The 26139-nt window shown below is 53.5% G+C and overlaps 8 protein-coding genes across 8 annotated transcripts; 4 read left to right on the top strand and 4 right to left on the bottom strand.

Moving 5' to 3' along the window:
• Positions 1–1677: 1677 nt before the first annotated feature.
• On the top strand, positions 1678–3326 carry AYL99_08913 (hypothetical protein; the record flags this gene model as incomplete). The annotated part of the gene is made up of 2 exons (XM_018840421.1): positions 1678–2591; positions 2669–3326. 2 exons carry the CDS (start codon positions 1678–1680, stop codon positions 3324–3326), a joined length of 1572 nt encoding a protein of 523 aa, XP_018690168.1.
• An 804-nt stretch (positions 3327–4130) lies between these two features.
• AYL99_08912 (hypothetical protein) lies at positions 4131–5789 on the bottom strand (the record flags this gene model as incomplete). Its single annotated transcript, XM_018840420.1, has 1 exon — positions 4131–5789. One exon carries the CDS (start codon positions 5787–5789, stop codon positions 4131–4133), a length of 1659 nt encoding a protein of 552 aa, XP_018690167.1.
• Positions 5790–6700: 911 nt separating this feature from the next.
• AYL99_08911 (hypothetical protein) lies at positions 6701–10644 on the top strand (the record flags this gene model as incomplete). Its single annotated transcript, XM_018840419.1, has 3 exons — positions 6701–10396; positions 10437–10556; positions 10627–10644. 3 exons carry the CDS (start codon positions 6701–6703, stop codon positions 10642–10644), a joined length of 3834 nt encoding a protein of 1277 aa, XP_018690166.1.
• A 1050-nt stretch (positions 10645–11694) lies between these two features.
• On the bottom strand, positions 11695–13515 carry AYL99_08910 (hypothetical protein; the record flags this gene model as incomplete). Its single annotated transcript, XM_018840418.1, has 3 exons — positions 11695–12780; positions 12835–13406; positions 13458–13515. 3 exons carry the CDS (start codon positions 13513–13515, stop codon positions 11695–11697), a joined length of 1716 nt encoding a protein of 571 aa, XP_018690165.1.
• A 754-nt stretch (positions 13516–14269) lies between these two features.
• AYL99_08909 (hypothetical protein) lies at positions 14270–15893 on the bottom strand (the record flags this gene model as incomplete). The annotated part of the gene is made up of 6 exons (XM_018840417.1): positions 14270–14555; positions 14635–14777; positions 15082–15370; positions 15438–15580; positions 15630–15720; positions 15790–15893. The coding sequence occupies 6 exons, from the start codon at positions 15891–15893 to the stop codon at positions 14270–14272; spliced, it is 1056 nt and encodes a 351-aa protein (XP_018690164.1).
• A 661-nt stretch (positions 15894–16554) lies between these two features.
• AYL99_08908 (hypothetical protein) lies at positions 16555–18568 on the top strand (the record flags this gene model as incomplete). Its single annotated transcript, XM_018840416.1, has 2 exons — positions 16555–16725; positions 16766–18568. 2 exons carry the CDS (start codon positions 16555–16557, stop codon positions 18566–18568), a joined length of 1974 nt encoding a protein of 657 aa, XP_018690163.1.
• Positions 18569–18686: 118 nt separating this feature from the next.
• On the bottom strand, positions 18687–19095 carry AYL99_08907 (hypothetical protein; the record flags this gene model as incomplete). The annotated part of the gene is made up of 2 exons (XM_018840415.1): positions 18687–18974; positions 19048–19095. 2 exons carry the CDS (start codon positions 19093–19095, stop codon positions 18687–18689), a joined length of 336 nt encoding a protein of 111 aa, XP_018690162.1.
• A 1108-nt stretch (positions 19096–20203) lies between these two features.
• On the top strand, positions 20204–20719 carry AYL99_08906 (hypothetical protein; the record flags this gene model as incomplete). The annotated part of the gene is made up of 1 exon (XM_018840414.1): positions 20204–20719. One exon carries the CDS (start codon positions 20204–20206, stop codon positions 20717–20719), a length of 516 nt encoding a protein of 171 aa, XP_018690161.1.
• Positions 20720–26139: the final 5420 nt, after the last annotated feature.

Genomic DNA, 26139 nt, shown 5'->3' with positions numbered 1-26139 from the left:
ACATGCTGGCAACCATTCCTGTATGTATGAGTGAGTATATGGCTGATGGGGTTTCATTGTCGTCCATAACATGACCTGAACATACATCTTTGCCGAGTCAGACGCCATTGAACATATTCAACAACTCTGAGGAGAAGATTCGGCGATTTGCTCATCGATGGCTATACAAGGACGGTAAGTAACGGTCCAGTGATAAAGGTAAATCTTGATTGAGTCCGAGTCTACACCAACGCTTCTTCCTCGAAGTCAGTCACAAAGCGAGAGAGATTCTGCCGGCACCAACCACTGTGAAAGATAAGAAAAGACAAAACCTCTAGCTCACCTACCCAACACGGGTGTAACAAGGAAGAAGAGTAATTGAACGCCATTGATATCGAACCCATGATCTCTGGTCATTTACCTCCCTTCCCCCTTCCCGCCGCGAGCCCGTTGCATGGACAAACCGGCAAAAAACTCAGACTTGTGAGAAAACCCCTGGTGGGGAGGTTTTTTTGTTTCTGTTCCCATTCGGGTGGCTGCCAAACGATGCGATGCTCCCACTTAGAGCTGTATCAGAGCTCCTACACAAGTCCAATCACTATGATCCTGCTCGCGGTCGTAGACTATGAGTTTGGGAGTTACCCGTCGGGGTAGAGCTCCTGCACAGCCAAATACGCCGGCCCAGTCACTACTAACTTGGAACTTGCGAATTAGGGAGATGAGGAGACTATGGACAAGACTTACTGCCAACACCAAACTTTTCGCCGGTCGAATGTTGGAGGAAATCCCGAGGTTGATTGATATATGTGTGGATTTATTTCATTCTTCTCTCCTTTGTGAAGAGGCAGGTATGCCGCAAGGTATATGATATGATATGACTTGGCGAGTGAGTGAAGCTTAGGAAGAGGGCGTGGGTGAGGTATTACCTGAGGGACGGACCATCCTGTGGTTTTGACACGGCACATGTCGGTCATCGACACCGAATCTGGGTCAGAAGAAGCCTCCAACGCAGACGACGACTCTTCCCTCCTTCGAGAGAGTGGTTCTTCACGACATCCCTGACGATGTCAGAGATTACGGGTACCGATGAAAGGGAATCAATCACAGTCGAATCCAGTCGATGTTGAAACATTCGAGTGTTACCTGACCGATGTTCGTTTGATCGTGGCAAGGGACGGCCACCGCGACATCCCCGAAGCCGCCGTTTAGCATGCCTGCTCTGCATGACTATACCAACCCCGACTTGACAGTGAGCTGTCACAGGTGGGAGTCGGGACTCTGTTTGTCCGCGCAAGGTGAAGTTGGTCACCAACCACGAAGTCCGAAGTATATATCTCGAGTACAAACTAGCTCTGTTTCGAATGTATAGCCCTCCTTGATGGGCCAACGTCCGGACTCAACTCCTCGACCCCCCGAGACTGATGACTCTGCAAAATGAAAGCCCAACAGCCTTGGTTTCCACCCGAGGACAGTACCAATGGTACCCTTGTGTCTCGTGGCAATAGGCGAAGGGAGAACTCGACAGGACTACTGCGACCATTCAGTCAGCCACGCCGGATAAGTCTGGGAGGGCGACCAGTGTTGGGTTGTTTCCCTCAGCCTACGAACTGCCATGATGATTCTGGGGATGGTATTGGAAACGAGAATCCCTTCAGGACATTAACCTCCTCGCCAATAGCGACTATTTCCGACACGAAGATGTCAGGAGAAGAGAACACTTGCTCTCGGTCTTCACCGTGTGAACATACTTTGGCTGTGCCCGGGCACGGACCACCCACGGCAAACTCTCCTGTACTGGCGACGACGGACGAGCAGTCTGTCTTGACGGTTACAGGAGACAAGATCCAAGAGCAGAATGTTGACGGGGACCTTGAACATGTTGCTGCTCGCAGTCCGTTGCCGACGTTTTCGTCGAGCGTGCGTCTGGAACCGCGAGTCTTTGTTCCACTGTCTCGACGCACAGGTCCTCACGACCGTCTGGTTCTACCACAAAGAAACACACGGCTCGACCAGAACGTTGGTTCCGGAACGAAGCAAACCTTGATTCCTCTAAATACGTGCCAGGACTCCCCATCGCCTCCGCGGGTCGAGCTGTTACGATGGGAGTCATCAGCATCATCGTCTCCAGGAGAGGCCGCGGTCGCAGGTCCTCCCCGTAGGTCCGCCTCCAGCCACTATACAAGAAGCCGTCGCCGTCGTCGTGGTGCTGCCAGGTTGAGACGATCATGCAGTCCGACGTTGCACGCGCCAGTTCCTTTCGTTGATAACTCCTACCACGCTCGCTACGATCATCACCAAGCTACAGCACTACGAACAGCACCCGTGCTATCAACCACCACCTCACAACCAGACCACAACTACGACATCCCCGAAGCATCCACCACAACCACCACCACCACCGCCTCCAAGATGTCGAGCTACACCATGACCTACTCCCCGACCTCTCCCCACCTCACCCTGTCGCCGATGATGACGATGCCCATCGCCCTGCCGCCACCAACCCCGGCTCAAGACATTCCCAGGGTTGCTTTTCCCCCTGGCCGCCACGTGGACGAGGCCGACATGAACATTGACGAGATCCTCTCGGCGCTCCCCATCGGCATCCCCGTCCAGTCAGAACGCCAGCCATGTGGGCCACCACGCTCTTCCCGGAGCGAGGCGCCGACCCCGCCCCATCGACCCCGTGTAGTCGAAGCCGAAGCTCCAGCACCGCCAGCAGCCGTGCCCCCATCATCAGCGGCGGCGGCGACGACCACGAAGAAGAGGCCGGCGGGGCCCGGCTCCGCACTGACCCGTTCACCTCCATCATGTACCCGGGTCGGGGCGAAGTGCCGCAACACCTCTCCGAGCCCAAGAACAAGTTGCTCGCCGCGCTGGTGGAGGACAGCTACCCGTGCGGCAGCGACGAGGATGCCAAGGACGACAAAGCGAGCGGCGCCAAGAAGAACGAAGAGAACGATGAGGACTTGGACGACGCCGCCCTCGTCACGGTGGCTCAGGACGCTCTCGCCGCCCACTGCGAGCGGGTCAGGTTGGCGCGCGACGTTGTCGACAACGGACCCCTCCGTCAACGACGGGTGGCCTGGCAAATCGACGCGGCGCGGGGGAAATGGGTCGACGTGGCGGCCAGGGGACTCTCGGCATGTGCGAACAGATTTGGCGCTGTCGGCCAGCGGGTCACGAGTTGCGTGATCGCTCCCCCAGTGCACCTACCCCAGGACCAGGAGAAAGCCGTGTGGACGCCGACGGGATGGACGGTGACGGTGGTGCCGCGGCGCTCGGGCCCGGAGAGCGTGCAGGTGGAGGGACCAGTGCCATGGACGACGCAGGCCCAATTCGGCTATTAGGATTCGTGTCCTTTCAATGAATAGGGAATGGATTCGTCCCCCGTTATTTTTTTTTGGAGGAGGGAGGATGACATGGGAAGAGAGAGGTAGAGGCCTAAAGAAAGGGAGATATACAATCGAGAGATAGACAGAGAGAGAGCCGCGCATGTCGAGTCGCGCACACCCACTACCACTACTTATCCTCCCTTGGATGGACGTGTGGGCGGGCACCAAAGAATGCATGCAGGCTCGTCTCCATCGGCACCTGTATGTTGGTTGGTTATTACGCCGGGTGAGCTAGCTAGCTACACACAGCTCTCGACGAGGTTTAAGACACATGTGTGTGTGTGTGTGAGCGCACGTGATCAAACATGGACATCCGTAAGCGATTCAGAGGGAACGCGACGATGGAACGGCTCAGTCCTGACTCAGGCCCAACCCGACTGTAAGAGAGAGTCGCATCGAGTCTCAAGTAATACAAGGCATTTCATCAAGTGCAGAACAACAAGGGTATCAGCTATCTACAAACAGTAGAAGAATCAGGTCAATCAGGACAATTCCATCACAAACTCCAGACAGGCGTCGTCGTCAAACCCTCCAGGACATCAGGAATCTTAATCTGCTTCTCACACGCCTGTCCCTCATTCCATCTGTGTTCGGTCATCTGCAGGTCACAAGGCTGGTTGTGTTGTCGACGCACGCGAGCATTCCAATACATCCTGGCCCGGCTAGTCCAATGGCAGAATCCTTGCGCGCACAGACTCCTCAATCCCTTGTGTCGATTCGTGGTCTGGTACTGGCTGGCTCGCGTAATCTCAAGGCGACTCACATTGTTGCCCCCGTAAGCGGCGCCGAGACATTCTTCCTGTCCAAAACATTGCCGTTTGCCTCATTCAGGATCTCTGCGCCCGTGGCCCTGGCATTGGCTTCCGAATTCGGACTAACGTCTGCATGATCGTTCTGGTGCGGCTGCCCTGTCTCATCCAGCAACGGGATTTTATCAATCGAGGGCCTCTTGTCATGGCCGTTTCTCGAATCGCCCTTTGTCGTGCCCAAGTTCATATCCGAATCCACGGGTCCATGCGGCGGACTGAACATGGCTCCAGGAGAGTTCTGCCACTTGGCCACATCGCGCTTCATTTGCTCCAGCTCTTTCTGGAATCGCTTCCCGAAGACGTCCATGTAGTAATTCGCACCATTCCACACTGACCAGCTGAAAACGAACAGCAAGAACAATGCGCTCGGCCATCGGAACCAGAACCAAATCGGACACGGTATTATCGTGAGACAGGCGTATAGGTACTGGATCACCATAAACGCTGGCTCTTGCAGGTAGTCTGGTAGCGAGTTGACCGTCTTGCCAATCCACGTGTTCGCGTACGAACGACGGAGCCATGTAAATGATGTGGGTCTTCCCGCCTTGATTTTCTCGGCGCGCCGGACAGAGATGAAGAAGTGGTAGGATAACTGCCAGATCGCGTAGGGCACGGTAGCCCACAGCAGCATGGCGGCCAGTTCGTAGTGCCCGGGCGAACCCTTCGGGCTGTATTTGATGGCATACACGGCCGGAAAGCGTTGGCGCAAGAACTCGCCTGGAGTCAGGTGGACGATGCAGTGTAATGCCACGGGCGGCATGACGTGTATGAAAAGGCTGGTGACTTTATCCAGGGAGTGGAATACCAGGGAGTTCCTCCACATGACAATGGCGACGGCATTGTTGCCGTAGGCAAGACAGTAGGCACTGATCAGGAGACGCTTGGAACGGGGAAACGCCCAGATGCTGCAGAGGAGCAAAAAGTTGACAAAGTAACACAGGTCGGCCAGGAAGTAGTGGTAGCCCTTCCGGTGGTAGGTGTAGGCCCGGATGGGCATGAAATAGATGAGTTGTATGGTATACCACCAGTAGAAATACTCGGGCACAGCTCCGATCAGGTAGCCACTGATGAAGACGTTGAGGACGGCGGAAATGAAGGAGACCTTTTCGCGGATGGATATCGTCACCACTTCGTTCCACCTCTTGTTCAGATCATCCACCGATTTCTTCATGCGCGACCGGTACTTAGCCAGCTGTTCATCGGCCGGCGGCACACGTTTGCGCCATTCGGCCACGGCGCGGTCTTTGGCATTGTTGCCCGAGCTCCTGATCTTCTCCTGCTGGCGTGCCAGCTTCTCTTTCTGAGCCTGCAAGGTCGCATGCCATTTTTCGAGCTTGGCCGGTAAAGCGAGATTGTCGAAGATGTCAAAGAAGGTGAGCTTGTCGAGGGGCACCTCCCAATCTTCCTGCAGAGATTGGCTGCCAACATACGAGGGATTTCTGGAGAGGAGGTATGGGCTTCCCGGACTGGAGGATTGATAGCCTGACTGATAGCCCGGTGTCAGAGCACCCGTGAGATCGGATCCAGCACTACCGGCCACGTCGTGCGAGGACATCTCATCCAGGGCACTTTCGGTTTTGGAGTGAGGGATGGGTATAGGTTCTGACATGGTTGAAATATACAGCTAGAGAAGGGACGTTGGAGAGAAGAGTGAGGGAGCGCGACAGGAAGAGGCGGCAAGGATATAGGTAGAGCGAGAGTAGGAGGGAGGGTCGCGGGAGAAAGTTGATATGCAGGGCGGAACGCTTGGATCGGAGACCCTGGGATGATGTGATGCATGCGCTGGGTATCAAGGACACGTAGGCAAGAAAAGGCGACGATACTCTATGCTGAGAGAAACGGCACGTGCCAGGTCGCCAGCAATACCGAGAATTCGAGGGTCATGCTGCCAGAGGTGCACATGAGTCTTGTGAGAAGCGTGTTGGTGTCTTTCTCTTTTCGATGGCAGAGGGAGTTGTGTGTGGTGTTGAGAGCGAAAGGCGGAGGAGCGTGCGAATATCACGCACCATGAGTGGCAGGATCAATACATACGTCAAGCATTGCACCTCGCAGGCACCCACTGTGGCACCCGCAGCCACCCCTGGCGGTGCTAACGCTCGGCGGTACTACGGGGCCCAGAGGCACTGACTAAGCCTAAAGAGCCCGGGCACTGGGTGGGCACCACAGGCGAACTTTGTGAGTATCGAGCCTAAACTGTTTTGAGTATAAGCTGTCCACTAAACTCGTCTTGTCCCCATCCTCTCAACGCGCCCTTGGTCTGCCTCGCGTCGTTGTCCCCCGTCGCCCTTCAGCGACTGGTGGTATCAAACAGAGCACTCCGTATAGGACCTACGAGTATCTTAATCGCGTCTCGTCCATCCGACATCTCAACACATCACCATCACTTGACCTGCGTGTCCCTGTCCTTCCTCGATCCGATCTGGATTCTCTCATTCCTCCATGCCTGCGCTTTGATCATTTCAGATCCAACTTACCTTTTGTGCGATCCCCCGCCTTGATCTCCCCCTGTGGAAGGCCGAGATGGGAAAACTCAGTAGGCTTGAACTGTACAACTTCAAGTCCTACAAGGGGCATCATACCCTCCTCTTTGGTGATGCCTACTTTACGTCCATCATCGGTCCCAATGGCTCGGGCAAATCAAACGCCATGGACGCCATCTCCTTCGTCCTCGGAATCAAGTCATCCCATCTTCGATCTGCGCATTTGCGAGAACTGGTCTACCGCGGTCGGGTTCTGCGAAAGTCTGTTGCGCCTGGCGACCCTGAGCCAAACGGCGTGAATGGTCATGATGAAGGAGCACAATTGTCGCAAGCGAACAGCACACAAGAGCGCAATGACCCCAAGTCCGCCTGGGTCATGGCTGTTTACGAAGACGACGCTGGCATGGAACAGAAATACAAGCGCACAATCACCAATCAGGGCGTCTCGGAGTATCGCATCAACGAGCGCGTGGTCACGGCGCAACAGTACAACGATGCGCTGGAAGAAGAGAACATTCTCATCAAGGCGCGCAACTTCCTCGTCTTTCAGGGCGATGTCGAAGCTATTGCCACACAGAAACCTCAGGATTTAACACGCCTGATAGAACAAGTCTCGGGCAGCATCGAGTATAAAGCGGATTACGACCGATTGAAAGCAGAGCTGGACGCCGCGACGGAGCAGCAGGCTTTCCAACTCATTCGACGTCGAGGTATCAACGCAGAGATACGTCAATACCAAGAACAAAAACGGGAGGCGGATAATTTTCTGAAGAAAGCCGCAGAGCGAGATCAGGCCATCGTGACTCATGTGTTGTGGAAACTATATCACCTGCAACGCCAGATTGAGGAGTCCAGCGCCGAAATCCAGAAACACCAAGAGGAGCTGCGAGACTACCGTCGCGGTATGGAAAAATATGAAAAAGGGCTTGATCTGGCCAAAAAGGAACATGCTCAAGCTTCACGAGACGTGAGTAAGATAGAAAGACTGATTAAGACTAAAGAAAGGGAGATTGAGGACAAAACTTCGTCCCTGGTCCCGATTGATGAACAGATCTCCGTCTCCAACCAACACCTCACGAAATACGCGAACAGAGCGAACACGATCATCAAGGAGCGGACCACGCAAGCGGCGACGGTGGCGCAACTCGAAAAAGACCTGAACACTGTCGACAAGGCGCAGGCTCAATGGCAAGAAGAATGGGAGCGGAATGCATCTCGGTTAGGCGGTCAGTTGAGTGACGCTGACCTCCAGGAGTACACTCGACTTCGCGAGCAACTCAACAAGCGTGCATCAGCCGACCTGAGTCGCATTGAGAGACTCAAGAATGACCGAGCTCCAATCGAAGCCACCTACAGCAATCTGAGAAACAGTGTCCAAAGTACCGAGTTCAAATTGAGCTCCCTCGAGAATGAACATGACGCGCTCATCCGACGGCGGGACACGGTCAAGGAAGCGGTGCAACAAGCACAGATGGAAATCGATGCCAAGAAGAAAGAGCTAAACGCTGCTTCGTCCAAGCGACTACAAGCAGCTCGGACTCGGACTGAGCTCGATGAAAAACTGGCCGAAGTGGCTCGAAAACTGTTGGAAGCTGACGATGGTCGTCGGACGAGTGAGAGGGAAGGGAGAATGCGGGAGACCATCGCCATGCTCAAGCGCACTTACCCTGGCGTCAAAGGCCGCGTTCATGAGCTGTGCAAACCCAAGCAGAAGAAGTATGCGGAAGCTGTTAGCACCGTGCTAGGTCGCCACTTCGACTCCGTGGTTGTCGACACCGAAGCAACGGCCAAACAATGCATCGAATATCTGCGAGATCATCGCTCGGGCCAAGCCACTTTTATTCCACTGGACACAATCCAGGTCAAAGCACTCAACTCAAATCTGAAAGGCATGCATAAGGGGATGCTTCCAGCTATTGAGACGGTGGAGTATGACCAGTCCGTTGCGCGGGCAATTTCATATGCCTGTGGCAATTCGATTGTGTGCGATAATCTCGACATTGCAAAAGACCTGTGTTACAACCGCCATGTTGATGCAAAGGCTGTCACGCTAGATGGCAGTGTGATCCACAAGGGTGGTCTAATGACCGGCGGTCGTGGCAAAGACCAACCCTCTCGACGGTGGGACGAAATCGAAGTTGACCGGCTCCACCGGCTCAAAGACAAGTTGATGGAGGAGTTCGCTGCTCTGCCACAAGAAAGCTCTCGCCGGGCAGAGGAGCAGACACTCCAAAATGAGCTGAGTGGTCTTGAAAGTAGACTCCGATATGCCAAGGAAGAACTCGAAGCGCTAAACAAGAACCTCAAGAGCAAGGCGGGCGAAGTCGATCACATCAAGCGGCAGTTGACGGAGGAACGTGCAAAGCTGCGAGAAGAAGAGGATAAGCTGGAAAAGATTGACGAGGACATTTCTGAATACCAAGAGTCCGTGAGCAATGTCGAAAACGAAATCTTCGGAGAGTTCTGCCAAAAGCACGGCTTCGCGGACATTCGAGACTATGAGGCCCAACAGGGAACTCTTCAGCAAGAAGCTGCTCAGAAGAAGCTCGAATTCGTCACGCAGAAGGCCAGAATCCAAGGCCAACTCAACTTCGAGAGAACACGGCTTCAGCAAACAGATGACCGTCTCCTGGCTCTTCGAGACAGGGAGCAACGCGATAAAGAGACGATTGACGACCTGAATGAACGGCGACAAGGTATCCAGGACGACCTCGATACGTTGAAGAATGAACTCGACGAGCTTCGCGCCCAACTGGACGAGCAAAAGGAGCTCCTGAACGCGGCCGCCGCAAGGCTAGCCAAGCAGAAGGCAGAGTTTCAGGCGCGCGCCAAAGAGATGGAGAGCACCTTCCGAACAATCAATGCCCTCGAAGCAGAAATGCAACGCCATTCTTCTGCGAGATACAGCCTTCTTCGCCGCTGCAAAATTGAAAGCATCAATATTCCGCTAACTGAGCAATCGGCCAGCCTGGACAGCGTGCCTATCAACGACCTGCCCCTTGAAGACGCCGAAGCGAGGGAAGCTGATGATGAAGAGGAGCCCACCTCTTCCGCGCTCCAGAATTTGACCATCAATGACTACGGTGTCGAACCCGATTTCGATGTGTTAGATGATGAGCTCAAGGAAGAAAATAGCGAAGCTATGGAGGCTAAATTGCAAGAAGACATAGCCAAACTGAACGCCGCGCTGGAGAAGATGCAGCCCAATGCGCACGCGGGAGAACGTCTTGCCGCCGTAGAAAGTCGTGCACGCGACACCGAGCAGGAATACGAAGAATCACGCACGAAATTCCGAGACCTCAAGATGAAGTTCGAAAACACAATGGAAAAGCGCAATGAACTTTTCAACAAGGCCTTTAGCCACATCTCGGCACAAATCGAGCCCATTTACGCCAACCTGACTAAATCAGACGAATTCCCGGCCGGAGGACGCGCCTATCTCACAGCAGATACCGAAGAACCGTATCTCGCGGGGGTGAACTACCATACTATGCCACCGACAAAGCGCTTTCGAGATATGGAGCATTTATCCGGAGGAGAAAAGACAATGGCGGCATTGGCGCTGCTCTTCGCGATTCACAGTTACCAGCCGAGTCCATTCTTCGTCCTGGATGAGGTGGATGCGGCCCTGGACAATGCTAATGTGGGCAAGTTGGTGAATTATGTGAAGAACCATGCGGTGAGCCTCTCCCCCTTCTTGTTGTCGACTATAGGGCACGGCATGTGCGGCGAAGCGGTGAGTGATTTGGCGCTGACGATACCTTGTGAAATAATAGGGGCCCGGAATGCAGTTCATCGTGATCAGTCTCAAGACCGGCTTCTTCCAGGGCAGCGAGGCTCTCGTGGGGGTATACAGGGATCAAGGAGCGAATAGCTCCAAAGTACTGACGCTTGATGTAAGTCATTCTCCCCGCTCCTCTTCTAGAGGCGTGAAGGTATGTGTGAAGGTGCTAACACGAACTTCAGCTGAGGAAATACGCCTAAGTTTTCGAGGCATTGGGAACGTCTTTTCATGCGATCCTTCCGGGCGAGATTGGAAATCCGGACTGCTCACGCTGTATTACGGCCTATTGTACTGCTGTTGTCAAGGGAGCAAAGGCTGTAGCACAACACAAAAAGGGGCGCACACCAGGGAGTGTTCCTATATCTGGGAAGGCAGACCCGTTTTCACCATGTCCAGGTTCACGACGAATGCCCACGAGTTCAATGAATACTGCTTCTACGACGAGTTCCTGGGTCCCAACACACATGTGTGGCCACGCCAGTCCACGCGCCCTGGGATGTAACCTATGATCCTACCTACCGGCCGATGTGTTGTGGATTGATAAGCATGGATTGAAGGCCAGATATGTGTTCTGTTGCTGTCCGGAAGAAGAGTGGCAATGTCTCCGATAGAGATGTGCTGTGAACCACGGCTGACGAGTTGTGTGCCTGGTTACGCGTGTTACCCGACCTGATGATACCTATCTACTGTACTTGGTGAACCAGAAGACAGCTGAATGCGCTGATGTGGTAGATAGGGTGGGTTGGATGTGTACAATACTACAGACAGCGTTGGTAAAGCCTGCTCGCTCACTCATGTCTGTGCTCCGGCTTGTACGAGCGAGGTACTCGTCCTCCCTTTACGACTTTGTTCCATAACAATCACAGATGATGGAGAGCACAATCCCCGGAAAAAGAGAAGGTTCAATCAAGATGTGGGATTCAAATGTTTGTCAACTCTATGGAATTCGTTCGAAAAAAGGGCCATTTTCTTCTGGCAGCCTCCTGTCCATCGGGGGAGGAATGGCCACATGAAATCAATCTCACCGGATTCTCTTCCCACCCTTTTTGTTTTGCCTGTTTCAGTGCCGTTGTGAGGAGCACGCATGTTCAAAATGCTGAGCTGAGTCTATATGAAGTTATAATCCGCTGCACCGTGTCGTGCTCGGCCGTCATGGAGAAGACGCGAGCCAAATCAAAGAGACCCCTGCGCTTGACAACATTGGGTAATAGTGAGATCGCAGAAAAATCTTCTTATAAGGAGCGGCGCCGTTAGTTTTTCTTGTCTTCGGGAGCCTTTTGTATCTCCTCCTGCTTCCCTTGCTCTGCGACGTCCTGTTCGGCCTCTTTGGCCTCTTCTTTCGCATCAGCCTTCGCCTCCTGTTTGGCATCAGCAAGCTTGGACTTGGGCTTCTCATCGATATCTTTATCATCCTTCACTGTCGAGGTGGCGCTCTTCTCGCCCTTTGCCTCTGTCGTCTGTTTACTTGACTCAGCCTGCTCATTCTCTTCCTCAATGAGCTCCTGCTGCTCCTTCAACACCTCCAGGCGTTGTTTATTGGTAGCCGCGCCCTCCGCATTATGGACCTCAAGTTCAATCTCGTGGAATAATTCCTCTGGAATGGAACTAAGCACCGCTTGCAGTGCGTCAATTTGTGAGTCGATCTCGCTGTCTTTGCCAGACGTGTACATGTACGCATTGCTGAGCACCAGAAGCGTCGACGGAATGTTATATTTGAGACGGAGATCGAGCCACATTTGCAGATCCTCCCTCAACTTGCCCGGCGACATGCCATGAGTTCGAAGACCACGAGAGGCGCACGCCATTTGGAGTTCAGGCACAGAAAGGGAGTCGACGCCTTCAAATGAGATAGCTTTGTCGTCACGTTTGATCTGGCGCATACGGTGGCGGATTTGATACCGCAGCATGGCGTCGGTTCCAAAGGTATTGAGGTTCATGTACTTGCACATCCCCACGAGTTGTGGCCTGGATAAATTGTCCAGTGTTAAATCGTCCTTGAAGATCTTGCAAACTTTAATAACATCCTCCCTGGAGGGAGATTCGCCCGTGGCGCGGACTTTGCGGAAGAACTCGGTAAACTCTTCTTTCCTTGCGTTGACCGCAGAGACTGGGAGACCGGTCTCGCGCAGCGTGTTGCGTAAAAAAGCAGACACCTGCTTACGGGTCTCCCTGAGATGGGCGGCTTTGGCTTCACGGCTCTTCTGGCCTTCAAATGTCGAGGGAAGGAGATTCGGGAACAATTTCAAGGCGACCGGGAGCAGCAATTCTGCGAAGGGCACGATGACGAAAACCGAGAAGGGCACCAGCCGCCCGAGATCTTGAACCGTCCGTTGCAACTATTCGATTGTCAACACTTCCCCAGGCACACGCGCCCGCCAAGTTATGCTTACCTGTCTGTTCTCTCGGCGACTCAATTCGTAGCCCGCGGCCATTTTTAATGCAAGTCGTGAGGAAATTTTGATCTCCGCAGCCAGTAGTTTCGTCCCGTCCCAATAATGCTGGATTTCTTTCTTGATCTTTTGGCCAATAGAGAGTTTCTTGGGTTCCTCCTTCTTGGCCGCCAGTTCCGTTGTTTGCTCCTTCTCGGACTGGGCAGAAGCGGCTTTTTCAGCGGCGAGCTCGCTGAGACTGGCCTTTTCCAAGGCCTTAGTCTTAGCGGTCGCAGTGGCCGTTGTTTTGGGGACATGTAGTTGTTCATCCGACTTCTTCAGCTCTGCGACGGTAGGGGTTGGTGATGCTTCTGATGACTTCTTGGCCTCGTCCTTTGGCAATGGTTTCTTAGCCTCGTCAATGTTGAAACCCGGAGGGGGACCGCCGTCAGGAGCATGCGGAGTTGTCTCTGTTGCATAATTTCTTTGCGGCAAAGCAATTGCCAGGGCCGAGAGCTTGGAGGGGAAGTCTCTGACGAACTTGGACCGAGAGTAAACGCTCATGAGCGGAGAGTGTGAAGCTCGAGGGTGTGCTGTTCACAAGTTAATCACTATTCAGGTCCAGAGGCGACGCATCCACTGACATTGCAACAGGAGTCTCCTGGCCGCAGCATTGCTGATGAGTCTAGGACCGGAACTCATGATGAACGAACTGAGAGGCAAATGGAAACGAGGAGGGAAGGAGGCTCGAAAGTAGAATGATCGAAAAGGCGTCAAGCCGGTCTGGGAATGAATGAACAAAATCCGAAGTGGTTACTGGGTCAAATGATAAAATGAAGTTGTATCGTGGTGTAGAATTATGAAATGTATGGAAAGGGTGTGAGGGTGAGGGTTTAGGGAGCGTGAGGGATGCGCCCCGGTCTCAGGTTCCAGAACTCAAACCCAGATCGCTAAGAAGCCCAAAAGGGGAAAGTCATTGACGTCGGGCCGGGATGTGCACTACGCCGCAGTCAACGCAGTCACGTGTCACTCGATCGGAGTTACCAACAAAAATAAACCGGCTTTAACAACAGTCACATGACGGCGATGAGTGCGAGGCATGAGAGCCAGAGGACATTGTCCGTTTATGTGTAGCGATCTTGTGTGCTTTCATCGTACAGATTGGCTTGATGGCGGCCTGAATATGACCATAAACTGGTTACCAGATCCAGCACGTTCAAGATCTGCGTGTAACACGGGCGACAGCATTATAACCAGAGCAGGGCAATCTCGCTACCAGCCATTTCAAGCCTGGTCTGTCTGGCTTTGCACTGAATAGCGGTCGGTGTGGCATGGAGCTCACTCCAACACGAGGTCGGGATTGTCCTCAGGTTTCTTAAAGCTTGACCATCGTGAATACTCTCGACTTGCGAAGCACCCAGAGGATGAATGTGGAAGGAGTTCAACACTCCAGGGTTTAATCGGAATCACCTTCGCCATGCTTTTCCACACTTTGCTTACCGGGTGAGTCTCGCATCACTTCATCGTCAGATGCATCACGCCTCCGACGTTTCGCCTCTGGCGACGAGTCGCCTGATGAAGTATTGCGTCGTCTGCGCGCGGCGGGCTCATATCTCTGCAGCGACATTCTTCGTTTATGGTGCAGACGTCGACTTCTGCTTCGACTCCGGCTGTCTCTTCGTCGGGAGTTATACTCGTCGGGGCTGCGGCTCAAACGACGGACATCGCGTGCATTGCGACCCCTGAGAATATCAGCGCGCCTGTTGTTTCGATTGTCATCAGAGGAGTAGTTTGAGGGAGATCGTCTATGACGTCTGTCACCCTTTCTGTAATCCCTCCGTCGGTCCCGCGATCTTGATCTTGACCGGGATGATGAATATGAGCGATCTCGACGGTATCGTCGCCGCTTGGGGCTCGGGCTGCGACTTGGACTGGAGGCCGTCCGGCTTCGTGGCCGTCGTCTTCTAGGCGACCGTGAGCGTGATGCAACAGAACGTGTTGGAGATCGTGTGCGTCTATCACCGGGTGATTCGGAGCTTCTTCTCGGCCAGCCTGCTCCCCTCCGCGGAGGTGACTTGGTCCGACTCTTGCTTCTTGAGCCCCGTTCCCGCCGGAGTCCTGGTGATGGGCTTCGCGAATATGGCGCTGTCTTCGACCTAGACCTGGATCTCGATATGGAACTCGACTTCGACGCGGATCGGCCAGCACGACGCGAACGTGGCGGGGAAGGCGAGCGAGACGGAGACAAGGGTGACCGGGTCAATGAACGTCCTCGACCCGAGTCTCGACCACCTCTGCCTCGCTTCCCAGGAACATATGTGTCAGCCTCCCGACGCGGTGGAGGGCCTCTGTACGGAGATCTTCTGCGACGCGGAGGGGATCTTGAGTATCTCGGAGGTCGGCTGTCGTATCCTCGTCCGCCACGACCACCACCACCACGGCGACCACGGCCACGGTCTGCCCGTTCACGCTGTCGAATGGAGTCGACCTCTCGCTCCTGAGCTTGTTCCTGGTCTCTTTTATTTTTAGCTTCCAAAGCGGCTTTCTCGGCGTCGATCTGGCGGTGTCAGCGAAGTTCAATATGATGTTGCGATCGTTGTACCTTTTCTTGTATCAGCTCCAACTTCTTAGCTTCGAGTAGCTCCTTCGGGACACCTTGAGGATTTGACTGCGCACTCAGGCACAAGTTCCACAACTCTTTGCAGAACTTGGGGGTATCCTTGTCAAGAAATCCGGTGAGCGAAATTTGGAGCGCTTTGATGTCAGGCTGAGAATGTTAGTCCAGAACAGGCGAAGACTGGGAGACGTAGACCTACGAAACGCGAACCCTCGAGCAAGTTGAAGCAAAGCTCGATAACAACGTCATCCTCAGACCCAAGTATTTCGGAGATCTTGCCTGCAATCCATCTGTGATAGTATGTCAGTAACTGTTCACCCTAGAACGGCTACACGGGTGGTCCTCGACGCCCAGCTCACTTTTTCATGACTTCGATGTTGACCTTTTTCATGTCAACCTTTTGGTTGAACTCGGGGGGAAACTTGGTCTGCCGAAGCAGTTTCTGGTCAACCGCCGTGGCCATGTTGTCGCCAAGATGCGCCCCTGGGAATGAGGTTCAGGCACGAGCGCGGTTGAAGAGCCTGGAGAACTCAGAGCCTCACGAGCCTCCAAAATGGAAAAGTCGACAAACTAAGCGGAGATGAGTTTCTGGGAAGGAAGGTCGAGCGACCCCGCATATTGGTGTGAGTCTCACTCTTCATCCCTTGAACACTTAACACATGGACTTCTTGATTACTACTGATCACGGTGCCTGCTGTGATAGACCTCTGGAGAGGTTGCCGGCACAATGGATGTAAGGCGTTGGGTGGTTTGCTCTTTCCCTTCCAGCTCCGGCGCAAGAGCTTCCCAGGTCTCTTACTTCTTGAATCCTTGATTCTTTTGCATCTGCTCGACGATGTACTCTTTTCTTGTTCCCTATACCACTTACTTAGACGCGCCTATGGCTTTGCCTCCACGTTCATTCAATATGAGTAATGAGCACATCTTGTCCGTGTGGCCCCTCAAATAGACGATATTCTCCTCACTCCACTGGCTTGGGCTGGCCCTGGCCTGAGCATCCTGCCTGCGACCACACGCCTAACTCACCCAGCCTGGCCCATTTCCCTAATGAAGAACTCCTTCAGAGTCTGCAAAAAGAAAACGAGCTGGCATGAAATTTTCCCGAGAAACAGAGGACTTTGCTCATGTCTGACAGGCCTAGGACCCGCAAGTGTCGACTAGAGGTTCTCGCAAGAACACCCTTCGTAGAGCTCCAGGGCGTCGAATCGGCTCCGCTGTGCTGCCCACATCAAATTGGACAGCTCCTCCGAAACGGCCGTCTGTTGAAACACTCGTCGGGCATTTCGAGACAGTTCGTATTTCCGATGCGTTATTATCACTTTCTGACAAGATTAGAAAGACCGCCTCAGTCGAGCACCTACAGCCCCGTTCGAACGCGCGCTGACAAGTCCCTCGCCATTCTTGCGTGAACGATATCTGACTGCGCTGAAGTCGCAAAAGCAAACTTCCCCCGGTTACCGCCCTGACAAAGCTGTCCGTGGACGAGAACTTCGAGAAGAAGAAATCCACTTCATCGAGCAAGCACTTAGGAGAAGGCTCTCAGAGAGCTCGCTGGGTCCAGACGCCTCTCAAATATTACCCGACTACGATCCAGACACAGACCGACCAAGAATACAAGTAAAGGCATCTGCCCAGTCCATCTCAATCATTATCCCAAAAGGTGTCAAACTTCCGGTTGTGGCCACCATTGAATCTGCAGGTTCGTTTGAGCTTGAAACACCCATGTCGACTTCGAACGTCAGGGAAGCGAGCCAGTCAAGCAGTGCTACCGGCGGTGATCCAAGCCCGCGGGGGAGAACCCGTCGGCGGAACACATTTTCAGAACAGACGACCACTGGTACAGTCCGAGCCAGTGAGAGTGAGGAGATAATTGCAGGTCTGGGACTGCCTTTTCTCGCAAGAGTCAGCAAAGGCCGGTTGAACGTTTCTGAGGCGTCCATTCCTCCTCCCCAAAGCGCCAATATATCGGCACCAGGACGAGTCTTTATTTCTCCTCACGAACGGCCTCCCGAAGAAGTTTCCGACCCACTTCATAACCATTCCAAAGAGGCAGAGGCAGAGGCAAGAGGTGCTCCCGAGGCATCTGAGCTACCTGAAGAGCCCCGTGAAAGCCCAGACTTCAATCTCCCTAGTCTTGCAGATCCCGCTTCTCCCAAAATCGAACAAGAGTCTACAACGGAGAAAGTAGAGCCGTCCCCTGCAGAACCTACTTCAACCTCATTGCCCACGTCAGAGGACGCGCTCGATTTGATTGCAGAGTCTTCCTCTAAAGTCGAGGACATCGAGCCATTTTCTATCCCAGAGATCAAAATACACAGACCCAGCGGCACGGTCATGTCTGCTTCAATGGGGCCAGATACTTTGAACGACGCGAGTGTGACGCCCACACCTACACAGTCGGCAATGGAACAAAGTTCGACTACAAAACCCCTCAATGCTGCGACGACCCCGGTTGTGGGTGGCCCGGTGCCTACCACGCTTCCCGTGGACTCTGCAACAGTCACGAATGCAGTGCCCATTGATGCAGTGGTTTCAACCCTCCCAGCCCCTGTATCCGAATTGCCAGTGGTGGGCAAGCTCGGCAAAAGAAAGAGGGTCGTCCGGAAAGCCCGCCGAGTCATCGTCAGAAAGCGTCTGCTCACTATCATTCTTGGCCGGGACTTGGCTAAGGTGGTCCACCCTCAGCTCAACGCGTCCGGGAAAACTGTGCCTGACGTCTCTTTGTCTCTAGATGGAACGAAAGACCTGATTCGCAACTATGGGGGAAAGAAGGAGTACAGAAGAGCTGTCCAACAAAGACAACTCCATCAGAAAATTGCCAGCGCCAGGATACACACGGAAGCGGAGGAGCTTGACAGATGCCCGTCGTGCCGAGGACTAAAAAGCACAAGCTATCTACGAAAGTATCAACGTTTGCAGCTCCAGAGGGATAGGCCTACCACGAGCGTGATAGAAAGACATGTAACCAGCAGGGCTCAAGTCGCGACATTTCAGTGCCAATGTAAAAGACGGCTACTTGGAGCTGGAAAGAGAAGGGAGGCAAGAGACTCTGCTCTACCGGCAGCTCTACAATACCTACAAGCGCCTGGCATCAATGAGCCTCCTTTGCCTGGAGTCAGAGGAGACACATTACCCTGAGGCACGATGGTACAGGGTAGAAATATCATTATCGTGTTTTTGAGCAAGGCCAGGAGCCAGTCACACACCCTTTCCCTCATCATTACTGTGTAGATTGACAATGCTGGTATTTATAGGGCTATCGAGACTGTCCATCTGATTTGGACAAGGCTGCTATAACACAGTCGACACCCTTGCCGGCATGGACCAGCTCTGGATCAGGCCCTGTCTCAATGTATTTCAACTTGACGTCGTAGTGGAGTGACACCAGTTCGTTTGCACGTTGAAGATCCTGATCTCGTTGTTCTTCCGGCAGAGGCTGCCTTGGGTGCCCATTTGTCGCGTCAGAACTGGCTTGCGGTAGGTTTGTCCCATCGCCTGTCGTGATAACAGATGGCTTCACAAGGGCGATGGCGGCATCGTGGGACTGGCCGGCGCAAGTCAGCTGAAATTGTAGAAATCTCTGAGGACGGAAGCTTCTCTGGCATAGCTCTACTTACACAAACACTGAGAGACTTGAGATCCGACAGGAACGGAGCGACTTGCATTGTGGCCCCTTCAAGTGGATGAAGGAATATCTCCAGCGCGCAGCAGTAACGGACTGATCACTTCACCACTTCTAGCGCCGGGCACGGTTCAGGAGAATGCAAAGGTCAAAATATGTCGACGGGTTGAGCACATGATAAATATGGAAGATGGATGGAATGTGTTATGATGTATGGAGCTGAAATGGACGTAGCTGATGGCCAAATATCCAGAAACTGGCTGCGGAAATGTTTTCCACGTCTCTACCAAAGTTCCCCAAGACCTCTCACCTCTATAAACACCGTTCTATCACCACTACATGCCACCATCCATCCTCGTCTCTGTGGCCCTTTGCACCGTGCTGATCGATGATCGACTGAACGACTGCACTATGTGCACAACGATCCATGCCTCAGTCAGTTCGGTTCCCCGTGACGACGTTCACTTGCCTCGTCTGGCAGCACTTTGTTGGCAATTCGCTTCCTCGGTGCTCGATTGCCTCACCATTCGATGCCGCTCGAGGTGACCGTACATCTGCAACCCAGAGCTCAGCTTCATCGCCCTTACCTATTCCTCGCACCCGCCGTGCGAAAGAAATCCCGACAGGCTCTCCTCCGTCACAAGTGTTCCTGAGGCCTTCCTGCTCAAAGAGCCATGATCATGTCCCACAGACCTTGCGATAACCTGACAGCGACACGGAAAGATTCCAGGCTCCTTCTGGTCCATGTCTCCGACGGACTTGCTGGAGACCCTATGTCTGTACGGTCGAACGAGGACCGAGAGAAGCTCAACGCACGGCGCGGGCGTCGATAGGAGGTCCCTTGAGTTATCCTGACCTCTCTGCACGGATGGATTTCAGCCTCATCCATCAGTGACATTTAGTTCAGCCTTCCACACTCATCGGAGCATGGCCACTCGCGGTCTGAGCCCCTTTGGCTTGCTGGTACCCAACGGCATCAGAGCGCCGGATCACACAGTCGGTCTTTGGAGTCGGTGCTGTATTGCCTAAGTTTTAGGCCTTTCAACCAGTCTCTAACATTCGATATGTCAAATTGTGCCGAAGCGCGTACGGCCCGAACTGATGTAAGGCTTTCCACTCCACAGCACAGACCCTTCTTTTGTCCGCACAAGATGGCATTCCAGCTTTCACGGATTCTCAACGGACCCACTCCCTCCCGACCGTCAACAGCAAGCGAAACGATACAGTTTCCAGCGCCATATGCCCAGGGCAAGTGCCAATACCAAGAACGTAACTGCAACACAGCTTTGATAGTGGGTTCTCGTGATCAGGCGTCCCAGGCTGGTCCTCTGGAAGATGAGTCTGCTCGGGAAGCGGCCGATAGCGCCGAATCGCAAGGGTTGCCCAGATTAAAAATCAAACTCGTCACGACCGTTACAAAGTGTGGTCTGATTGAGATCATGTGGGAAGTCGAAACTTTGCTCTTCTCCACGAAGCCTGCATCAAGCTATTGCTCTGCCGGTTCGTCGGCTCGCCTGATCTCTTTCAGCAATACGCGGTGTGCGTGTTCTGTGGGGAATAGCAATAATCAGGCATCCCGTATTGTCACAAGGACTGCGAACCTTCTGAAGCCAGGGACCTTCGTCTACAAGCATCACACCCAGCGGGTCAGCTACTTCTTTTTCTGACCTCTGTACGGGGTAAATGGTTGAATGCATAGTCGTCGAGCCGATGCAGTGATGACTTGCACTGGTTGCTGGAGGCCTTGTCGGGTGTTCTCTTCGTTATTGCGAGATTCGCATGGTGAATAATGGCTTGTTGACTGATCATCGACCGTCAGTGTGAGAAAAAGAAAAACTCTACACGGAGGCCGCACATAAAAGCGAGGTCCATGTGTCCACTCAACTAGCATGGATGCTTGTCTTGCTTCGTTTTCCGACGCCATGGACGTTGCATGCAGTGCGTGGGCTCGCGTTATCCATGCGCAACAAGCAGTCCCTGCGTTGAAGCTAAGCCATTGTCAGGATTGGAAGCTTCGCAACCTTAGCGAAAAGAGTCGATGAGGCGGCGGATGGGCTTGGGCGTAGAAGACCTCTGACATCCTAGATGGCAAGTCGCATATTAGCGCCAGACGCTCGCAAAAGAGGAAAACGCAGAGTCCACTCAACCTGCAGTGCATAAGGATTGGTGTTTGCTTGGGATTGACGACGCAGACATGCCAGGGACTGATGATACGACCAGAGGTCACATTTTCCGCACCAAACCCGCAAAGACACGCCCAATTTCACTTCACATATCTTCCAAACTAAGGGTGGGCGGAACTAATCACTCAAAGTGAGGTGATGCAACGAAGTTGTGCACTCTCCCCTCGCTTCAAATTCTGGCGGTGGACAAGACTGCGATGTACTGGAGATCGACCACTGGAAGTGGAGATGAGTGCAAACGTTGGGGAGCCCTACCAGAGACAGTCGGTGGTCCTCACTCTCCCGTGAGCCATTGCAACAAGAGAGTGGTGATGTTGATATCCCTTTCACTACATTCGGCAAAGCGGCTATGGAGGACTGATGACAGCCAGAGTGGCATAACTCTTGTCCAAGATCAATCCATGGAAAAACGGCCAAAGTGATGCTTAGACCTGACAGAGCAATCTAGAGTTGCAGTTGCAAACTCGATGTTGCGAACGATTGGATAGCAGGCACAAAATACGCCCCAAAAAAGGCAACTGCTGGAACGACTTTATCAATGTCGGGTCAAGGTAGAGTCAGTGGATGGGTTCGATCCTCGGGATCGTTACCGCGAACCAGGGTTGCACACGCCTGGGCATCGCGTCAATTCCGCCATTGCGAGGACACTGCAGGAGTCTAGGTTGGAGGCTTCGTACGTCCGCGGCGTCCAGGCGAGGTCTCGCAGCAAGGCTGGCAATTTCCTGTTGGGGGATTAGCAATCTCTCAACGCCATGCAGAGGATCCATTGTTAATCTGCCAGGCCCTTTACCGTTCTGAACATGCCTCATCCCTGGCGTGGCCCGTGGTTTGATTGTGCTTACAACCATCATGTCCACTCCTCCATTCCTGCCAACGCTCCAGTGTTTCTCGTTGCTCTGCAATCCGTCGAACACTATCCCAAAGGAATTCTTAGGGGGTGGGATGTCAGATAAAAAAAGACCCCGTTCAGAATGAGGAGACCTGCCGAATTTGCTCGAGGTCCGCTGGATGACCTGCAGTGAGGGCGAGGGAGGGAACCGTGGCCTGCTGCATAATACACGATTCCTACGATACCATCTGATCAAGACGGCCGGGTCGCGGCTGGCGCCCCATAAGGCGATGGGATGCGCGGGCGGGGCCTAGTGAGCCCTCCGGGTTGAATCCGGCGGATGAATACATTCCTGTTTTGTGCGTGGTTTGGAGAGATTGTGTGAGTATGATGACCAGACTTCGGAGAGGCATGCTTAACGACACCGCTTCTGGCAGGTGTCCGGAGGGACAATGGAGGGGTGATGTCCGCTGCATGAACAATCCTCCCAAACCAACACTGAGTACTGAGTGTTGGTGACGAGATGTTCCTGGTCTTTCGGGCGGTTGAACACGACAGACATACCTAGGTGTCCACCGAAACCGTTCCAGAGCCCAGTCCAAGAGTGGAAATTGATACCAGGTAATAATAACGACATGACACTGCAGGATACGGCGTGCACGGTCAACAATTAGTTGTCGCTCTACTCGGTACAGTACAGCAAGTGTCATTCTAAATGCGCCATACCTGCCGTCAGTGGGTGGCACGGGTGGGCATTGTGAATTACAGTAGATCCTCCAGGCACAACCACGGTACTGGTAAGACAGGCGTCAACACCTCGTCATTTCAAACCCTTTCTCGCCCCCTTTTTCCCAACAGCTCGTCGGAGCCTTGTCGACCATCCTCCCCCGTTTTCCGGTGGCAGGGCCAAGGACGCAGCACCTACGCAGTATAAGAATAAGGATATGACTAACCAAGCCAATCTGCGCGTTTTGACGTTCCTTTTGGACCAATATGGAATATGGAGTCAAGTCAGTCAGTCAGTCAGGCAGGCAGGCACCAGCGTAACAACTAATTCAATTTATTGTTATTTGATATTATGCCGTGATCCGCCTTCCCGGTGGAGTGCCCTTCAAGGCACATACACCCTTTTTTTCCCTCACTGAGTGATGCTACCCTAGGACGTTGCACAGTAGTACATACATACATATTCCCTACCTCGCGTTTGGGAGGGGGTTTTTCCGAGCGGCAAAGAATACGGATCGAGGGTATATCGTCATACTATGCAACCTGAGACGACTCAGGCACCCGCCGCGGCGCCGCGGAGACCAGGAGGGCCCAAGCAGCAGCAAGCCCGTGCGGTGAGTTCGACTTAACTCGACTCGACTCGACCTTTGAGTCTCTTGGCAACGGTGACACGACACACAGCGGCGTATGATGTCCGGATGGAATGTCAGAGTATCATTGCCATCCGGAAGGGAGGGGGGTGAGTGATTCCTGGCGACCTGGGTCACCGAAAAACCAGAAGAAAGCAGAGTGAGGGCGGAGGTAGGGATGGGGGCAATAATACACGCACATGGATGCCCTATCCTGTCCTGGCTCGGTCCAGACAGCCACAGGCCGGTGTCAAGACGGGTAGAGATTTGTTCTTGTCGTTGATCTCATTGTTGTTGTTGTTGTATTCATGCCCTCCGCAGTGTTTCTGCCCGAGGAGGGAGATCCATCCTCCCATCGGCGGTCGTCCCATCTTCTCAAGGGATGTGTACACACACAAACACGCACACAGACACAGAGCCTCACGTGGATGTACATATGTGATAATACAATATGACAGAATGGCAGGATAGCAGAAGTGCCCTAACAAAATGTATGCAACCCATACACATCCAGCCAGACATACATACAGGCATTAATGCAGAAAGAGTACGTCCACGTAGTATTAATAGTAATACTGCGTACTAGTCGCCTCCGCTCTCCCTCCTCTCCTCCTCCGCTTACCATTCCATCGCCTTGGCGCTGGCTGGCTGGCTGTGTTGGCTGGGCGCCTCTACTGCCCGTTTCGTAACCGATTACTTTTTAATTACACGCATGGACACCATTTTGGTGCGCCCCCCTCCGCCCCTTTTCTGTCTCTCTCTCTGTGAGTTGTATGATGTGTCTACAGTATATCATACCCGAAACTTCATATTCGCCACTCCTAACACGGGAATCTGATCTGAACTACAAAAGTACATACTTGCCTACTTGCCTACATAGGCAGTATCTCTTTATATTATTCGATTCTATCCTATTTCAGCCTGCTCTTACTACGCTCCCCCGCCTCCCTGCTCATCCATACGTACGTACACCCGTGCGTGCCTACGGGCGTTTAGTAGCAGCAGTAGTAAGATGTACCCCGTATTACTTCCAAGGGAGGGAGGAAGGATTGAATATCCATTACCCGTGGGCAGTGGGCAGGGGACTGTGGCTCGCCAACAATCATCGTAGTCCGTCTTCCCTTCCTCTCTCACCTCTTGTCAAACTCTCGTTTGTTTTCCCCCTGGGGTGCCTTGATTGCGCCGGCAGAAACGGAGAGCGCGGCGATTGCTATATCTGTGTGTCTGTGTGTCTGTCTATCTATCCGCTGACTCGTATGACTACCACTACTCTTACTACCCGTACTTACTACCTCGTACTCCTCCTCAACCCCCGTATCTTATACTAACCCGATCCTGGTCGCTGTTCAAACAGAGATAATTCCCTTTTCGGGGTCCTCCCTCCTCTGGGGCAAAAGGAACAACAAAACAATAGCACACGAACCCCCATCATCCCCCGGGCCCCCTTGGCTCACAACAGGTAAGTCGTCTGCCAGGGCCGGGGCCGTGTATCACCCGCCGTCCAGCATCATCGATTTCAAATAATGCTCCTCGTCAAACTCGCCGAATGGACGGACAGTGGGCGCGCCCGCCCGTTCGCGTTCCCCCCGGGTCCGTTGTCGTCGGCTTCAACGTCATCGTCATCGTCATCGTCATCGTCACCACTAACCACCGTAGAGCCCCCTCCTCCCGCGGAGAATTGCCTTTCCAAGGCTACTTCCGCGCGCCTCCCAGGGATAGCCTGAGTTGGGCCCATCGCCCATGCCCAGACCGAGGATGCACGGTTGGATGCTGCTGTGGCGGAAGGAAGGAAAGAAGTAAGTAAGTGAGAAAGGGATTCTAAGGACAGACAGACCGGTCTCCGAGAGTATGACAGGAAGACAGGCGGGGTGAAGATGAGGCAATGAAGGTGATACGAGGAGGAAGCAAGGAGACTTGGCCAATCAAGGGTACCTGGTCAAACGTCGACAAGACGCCTTGATATATGTCGGGGGTGATAGAAGGATGGCCCATCAGGCTGAGACCTTGTCCTGCAGCACCAAGCCTTGCCTTGCCGTTTCGTTGTCACCTGTCCAGCCATCCATCCCTCCCTCCTCGCCGTATGCTTACCACATACCTTTGCCACGCTCTCACGCACAGCAGCAGTGCTGGTGCCCAGATGCCCTGGCGACTTGGCAACCGCGTCCCTCGCTCACGTAAGAAACAGTCAACAGTCCAGATCAGACGCTGGCTTGCTTAATAACTTTTCTGCCGAATCTCAGCCGGGGGTGCCACGACCTGACCACTTGCTGGAATCGACACAGCCGATTCGTTGTGTCGTCGCTTCTCAGCCGGCATGCGGCATGGGGCATGGTGCCGTCCGTAGGATAGCTTAGTAGGAGAGCACCCACCTGTATGGAACGCAGAGCATATGCGAGTTTACCCTAATGGCACGTACCTTGAACCCCCTTGATTCATCCGGCTCCGATTAAACGGATACGGGCTATCAAACAATGTCGACCCTTTCCGCCCCGTGCATTTGGCCACCGGACGTCAGCTGAAGCAGCAGCGACACCGTCCACCTCGTCTCGTCGTCATGCTCGCAGCGATGACAAACCGAAACCAACCCACCGCCCATCTGGTGGTGCTAGACCCACGCCACACATCAGGAACAGAATCGCTCAACGATAGCAGTGTGTGGGAATTGCGGTCTTCCGGAGCCGAATCAATCATCACCAGCAGCAGCAGGTGTTTCTTCCGAG

The sequence above is a fragment of the Fonsecaea erecta genome, assembly GCF_001651985.1.
Source record: "Fonsecaea erecta strain CBS 125763 chromosome Unknown Scaff8, whole genome shotgun sequence".
In the NCBI taxonomy this organism is placed as follows: domain Eukaryota; kingdom Fungi; phylum Ascomycota; class Eurotiomycetes; order Chaetothyriales; family Herpotrichiellaceae; genus Fonsecaea; species Fonsecaea erecta.
The sequence above is the reverse complement of the archived record's forward strand: the minus strand, read 5'-3'. Positions and strand labels throughout refer to the sequence as shown.